This window comes from Entelurus aequoreus, linkage group LG05 (assembly GCF_033978785.1).
Source record: "Entelurus aequoreus isolate RoL-2023_Sb linkage group LG05, RoL_Eaeq_v1.1, whole genome shotgun sequence".
NCBI classification, from domain to species: Eukaryota; Metazoa; Chordata; class Actinopteri; order Syngnathiformes; family Syngnathidae; genus Entelurus; species Entelurus aequoreus.
Window position 1 is genome coordinate 46,966,713 of NC_084735.1, and position 6,101 is coordinate 46,972,813.

At 37.4% G+C, this 6,101-nt stretch overlaps 1 protein-coding gene across 2 annotated transcripts in view; it reads left to right on the plus strand.

The window, feature by feature from the left end:
- vps11 (VPS11 core subunit of CORVET and HOPS complexes) overlaps positions 1-5,621 on the plus strand; it is a 32,655-nt gene extending 27,034 nt beyond the window's left edge. For both annotated transcript variants that reach the window (XM_062048270.1, XM_062048269.1), the window contains 3 exons: positions 43-214; positions 2,455-2,677; positions 5,242-5,621. In XM_062048270.1, the coding sequence (XP_061904254.1) occupies positions 43-214; positions 2,455-2,677; positions 5,242-5,406 (560 nt within the window). In that variant the 3' untranslated portion in view covers positions 5,407-5,621. The remainder of the gene's footprint in view (positions 1-42; positions 215-2,454; positions 2,678-5,241) is intronic.
- Positions 5,622-6,101: the final 480 nt, after the last annotated feature.

Here is a 6,101-nt window from a genome sequence, read left to right on the forward strand (position 1 = left end):
AAGAGAATTTCATCTTGTTTTTTTGTATGTATTTATTTATAGTAGTGCAAACACTAGCACACAACTCTACAGCAACCCTCTCGGTCATCAAAGACTACCTAATCAATAAGATGCAAAGAGAAAGCGAACAAATTGAAGACGATGAACGTAAAATCCACCAATATCGTGAGGAAACTGCCCACCTGCGCTCTGAGATCCAGGACCTTAAGACAAGGTGGGTTGACATGAATTGGCTAATGGGAAATTCCCAAATACTTTATTCCATCTTGATTGTGTGATTTCTTGGAGAGAGATTTATATTTTTTTATTGTTAGGTTACATGTATAGGTACACTCTTGGAAAATCCAAATTATTGAATGTAGTGTAAGTATTTACAGTGGCAGAAATAATTATTTGATCCCTCACTGATTTTGTAAGTATGCCTACTGACAACAAAATCTGACTAATCCTGTGGAATTCTGGCTTCCCACAGACAAGTCCTCTCACTTTAAAAAAGTACTCCTCATCTCAACTTGTTACCTGTATGAAATACATCTGACCACAGAATCAGTCAATCAGATATCTACCTCTCCATCAAAAGCAAGACCACAGAACTGTCTAAGGACATCCGGAAAAAGACTAGACTTTTACAAGGCCAGAATGGGCGACAAAACCCAATAAGAAGCCGAGTCAGAAGGAGACAACTGCAATGATTAGAAAATAGAAGAGATACAAAACGCCTGTCAATCTCCCTTGGTCTAGGGCTCCACACAAGATTTCATGAGGTATCAATGATCACAAAAAAAAATGAGGGATCAGTCCAGAACTCGACAGGAGGGGCTTGTGAATGACCTCAAAGCAGCTGGTAACACACTACGCCCTAATGGATTAAAATCCTGCAGCGCCTATAATCCTGCTGTAGTTTACCAATAGACACCTGAATGATTGGGAGTAGGTCATGTCATCAGATGAGACCCAAATCGAGCTCTTTCAAATCAATTTGATTTGTCGTGTTTGGAGAAAGAGGAATTCGCCCTTTGACTACCAAGAACAACATCACCACCGTCAAGCATGAAGGTGGAAGCATCATGCTTTGGGAGTGTTTATTTGCTAAAGGGACAGTTTAACTTCACTGCATCGAGGGACGAATGGATGGGGCCTTGTACTGTCAAATCCTGGCTGACAACCTCCTTTCTCAGCAAAGCATAAAATGGGAAATGGATGGGTCTTTCAGCATAGCAATGACAAGACATACAGTCAAGGCAACAAAGTTGTCCTTCAAGAAAAAACACATTCTGGTCATCGAGTGGCCTAGTCAGTCTCCAGACCTAAATCTGACAGAACATTTATGGCGGTAGCGGAAGCTTTGAGTTGTTCAGCGGCAGCCTCAAACTTTAAGGATTTTGAGAAGACCTGCAGAGAGAAGTGGTCTAAAATTCCTCCTGAGATGTGTGCAACCCTGGTAATACCTATTGCAAACAAGTTTTTTTTTATAGGGGATCAAATACTTAAATCAATCACCGAATTACAAAATAATTTAAATATTTTATTAAGATATTATTTTTCTCGATGTTACATTAAACCTACCATTAGAAATATAGACCATCCATTTCTTTGTCAGTGAGTGAACCTACAAAATGAATGTCAGTATAACTGCTGAAATTACATATGATGAAATAGCAACAATATCTGGCTTAGTACTACTTAAAAATTATGTGAATGATACCCAATCTTGTAAGCGTTTGAGTAATTGTTATGCATTAATTTACAAGAATTATAGTATGTTGTGTTAGCAATGACCAATGACATACAATGTTTTGAATTGTATGCAACCTTGGTGAGTTAGTCATCAAAAACATTCCTTTTTTGCTCTATAAGAAAAAGCCTTAAAGGTGCTGTTTGCAACTTCCTCACAGTAACATTTTTCAAAGCAAAAAAATATAACAAGACCACCACCAGCAATCTTATGTTACCATTAGTGGTTGAACAAAACACATTTGTTTGACAATTGTCTATATTTTTCAAAATTACAAAGTTTATGTAATAAAACTCTTTTACCGTCCCGAATAAAATGATTGATGTTAACGGCGGTCTCTCACCCGGTCTCGTCAACACGTACACGCAGAAGCAACAAACAATTTGCAGTCATGTAGTTGTTAATATAGTTGATACATTCAACGACAGCTAACACTAGCTATCCAAATTGCTATTATTAGCTAACAACACCTAAAGCTCATGCGCATGCATGTGTTACATACGTTCGTAATTACGTCATTACGTACGAGAAGCTGTGAGAGAGGGGGATATACTGGCGCCCTCTAGGCATTTGTGTAAATGTTGCAAACAGCCCTTTACGGTGAGGCGCAAGTAAGGATTCAAGTGTGGTCTGGTTGCTACTGTTTGACAAACTATGTTCATGATGCACATGCAAGTCAGGAACTGACTACTTGAATCAAAATCAATATTTCCACACAGTGCAAAAATCTTCCAGAAGACAAAGTGTAACATGTGCAACAGTCCACTGGAGCTCCCATCCGTCCATTTCCTGTGTAGCCACTCCTTCCACCAACACTGCTTTGAAAGTTATGCAGAGAGCGAAGCTGAGTGCCCAACGTGTACTCCAGAAAACCGCAAAGTCATGGACATGCTGCGTGCTCAGGACCAGAAGCGAGACCTGCATGACCACTTCAACAGACAGGTAGTAACACCATTATATCAGACCTATAGTGTAATGTTAAAAATAAGTTTTAAAAAAAGTGGACAATAGGTTGTATTCACGTGACGTCACATCCGGCTTATTAACTATGCAGGGCTTGAAGTGGTGGGCCAGCGAGCGCCTGTTGTCACAGCGTTCTGGGCGGCATTTTGCCAAACTCAAAGAAAATTGCCCCAGCTTACGTTGTTTTATGCTGTTAGAACCATTCAAATTGCAAAAAGGATAAAAGTTTCTTCAGAGTTCCTTGAGGGGTAATCAAGAAGAGCGAAAGAGTGCAAGATTTTACAAAAAACGACGAGAAAAATGGCACGCACTCCAGACCAAGGGAGTCAAAGAACAGACGGGTTTGAAGTGATCACTTCGTTAAAGGTTTGTTTGATATACTTTTAACGTTTTGTATTTCCCATTTTAGTATTATCTTGATATTATTTGTGTTTTATTTTGTTTCAGAGTTCTTAAAACGCATTTTTGCTACAAGTTTTTCGTAAACCACTAACTCAGCCAGTCTATATAAAAGAAACCAAATGTGAGCAAAACCTAAAATAGTTCAGCTTTTACCATAGGCAGCAATTATGAATTAAGCTTTTTAATACACACTGTATACAACGTTGTGATCCATAGTTTTATCTTGATAAAGACAGAGGAAAACACTTGTACTTGTAAACGGTGCTTGCAACAACGACAAGGCAACAAACATGGCTGTAGACACAATGTAAAATCATGAAACGCAACCTTACCCGACCCGAGCAAAAACATGCATGATTTATCCGGGAGAATCTTTATACCAATTTCCTTGTCCCAGCCACACAAAGAAGTTGTAGACCTCCATGCTTTTCCACGCTTTCATCTGCTGCCGTGTAGAATGACGTCTGCAGCACCGGATAGTTTGACATGTCTGGGAACTAAAGGATAATCCTTGACATCACTTGACAAATCTTTTTTTGATAACGTGTAGGGATGCATTCCATTGCATAGTTTGACTTTTTTGCTTCTGTATACTTTTAGTGGTAAGATCTTAGCCCCTTGTGTACTTAGATAGTTCGCACTGTCATCGTGTTGGTTTGATGGCCAACCACTTCCTTACCTTTTGTTCAAAAGTCACCTGAGCGAATACAACCTATAGTACCTAAACCGTGAATAATCACCTAAATTGTTCTGGGGGGCACACTTCTACAAAGTTTGAGGACCACGGTGCAGACATCTCCCTTCACCCTATTAGTTTTTTTTTTGTAAATTCCGGTGAACCAATTGAAATAAATAGATATTTTTATTTTCTCAGAGTCACAGGAGCGCTCTGCTGTTTTTAAGGGCCTTATGCAATAATGTGAGTCTCTGATAAGTTTTTTTTTGACTGAACTCGTGGGCCACCAGTTGAATAACTCAAATGATTAAAAAAAGAGAAAACTACTGCTAGTATAAACAAAGTTGAACATACTGACTACATCCTAAGTAAACAAGCTACAGCAACAGCTTAATTACATAAATCACATGAAAGAAAATGTGTAACTGCCAAAAAGAAGAAACTTTTGCCATGTGGAACACCTCCAGTTATGTAAATGACAAGTTCGCACCCCAGTGTTCAATGTTTGCTAGCAAGGTTAACATATCAATGCAAGGCTCTGCCAATGTGTTCGAGTGGTCCAAGTTCTTCTATAAAACAGGAGCACTCTCGTGTTTTTAGGAATTTGCTACAAAAATGTTTGTCTCCTAAATTTAAAAACTGAATCTGGAAGCAAGTATGGTATTAATCCTTGGCCGGATTTGGTCCCCAGGCCGTCAGTTAAATATACCTAACCTTAACTTAATCTTGTGTATTGTCACCAAGACAAGTTACGTTATATTTGACTTGCATCTATTATATTACTTTCCTATTTCACAGTCCAAATAAACTAAATACTAATATAATATATATATATATATGACATATATATATATTGTGACTCAAATCTGAAGTCTCTGTCTTGAATGCAGTTACCTCCATTGTTGAGAGCAATGCATTAAAAAAGTATTGCAATTTTAATGACTGTTCAGACCCTTCAAGATTATGCGATGTCCTGATTGCGGAAATTCACTCAAATTCAACAAATCTTTGCTAATTATTCGCGGCTTTGCATCATTGTCCAATACCTGCAACTTCCCTGCACATTTTGGTCAATCAAGATCATTTCACCAATCCCAATTTGTCTCAGACCAGCAATATATATATATATATATATATATATATATATATATATATATATATATATATATATATATATATATATATATATATATATATTCTACAGAGCGCTCATGTAACTGACAAAACAAATAGACCTAAATCAAATGTCTACTGTTGAGGACGCTGGTTTTCCGGAATATACAAAATGAGACTAATAATTAAGGGAGAAGTCTGGTCCCCAGATCCTTAGCTTTCTGAAAATGTGGCCACCAATCCAATTTAGTTGAATATCCCTGTCATACTGGTTTAACTACAATGTGTATTTTACTTTTGCACTGAGTGAATAGTGTTGGAGTAATAAAAAAAAAATTACTTTGTTTTTCAGCTACGCAGCTGTCATGATGGATTTTCTGTTGTGGCTGACTACTTTGGCCGAGGAGTTTTTAACAAACTAACTCTTCTTACGGACCCACCTGGCAGCAAACCTGTTGGTAATCTAGAAGTCGGTCTACAGAGAGACCTTCTCATCCGCACCAAGAGGAACTGCTAGAAAATATCTTTGGGGTCTGAATCATGTTTGTGTTAATGTCCAGGTCACAGATAATGATGTAATCAACCATGTCTTGCTGCATAGCACATTACTTTATTATCAATGATCTATTCTACCTGCGATGGACTCACTTGTCTACCCTGGGTTATGATTCACTAACTACATATTTTAGACTAAGGAAGACCTCTGAACATTAAACCCTCTCAGAACTGCAATTAGAAATGTGACTTGTGTTTGCCTGTAATCTGCACTAACCAGCCACAACACCATGACCATGTGCACATCGAACAGAATCAAATACAAGCTCTGTATAAACCAATCTGCCTTATCGTGCTTTTTTTTTTTTTTTTTATGTATACATTTAACAATGACTATTTACCTGGTCATAGTTAGATTTTAAGTGGTGTAGAACTGCATGATCTGTTTTAGCATTTCAACTTGTGTAGCTAATTGTAAGAGTATGCAAAAACATGTCAATCACTAGTGAACTTGTTGCAATATACATTGTGAGGATTAAAACTGTCTTGTTCTTGTTTGGCTTTTTATATTTTATTCAGGGCCTTTTAAATTGTATGAGCCAAACACTCATCAAATGAAAAAAAAATGTCCCACAATATTTATCTATTTACCAACTAAAACATTTTGTTGATTTTCCTCTTATTTTGATAATTGTAATTATACAACATATGGGCATA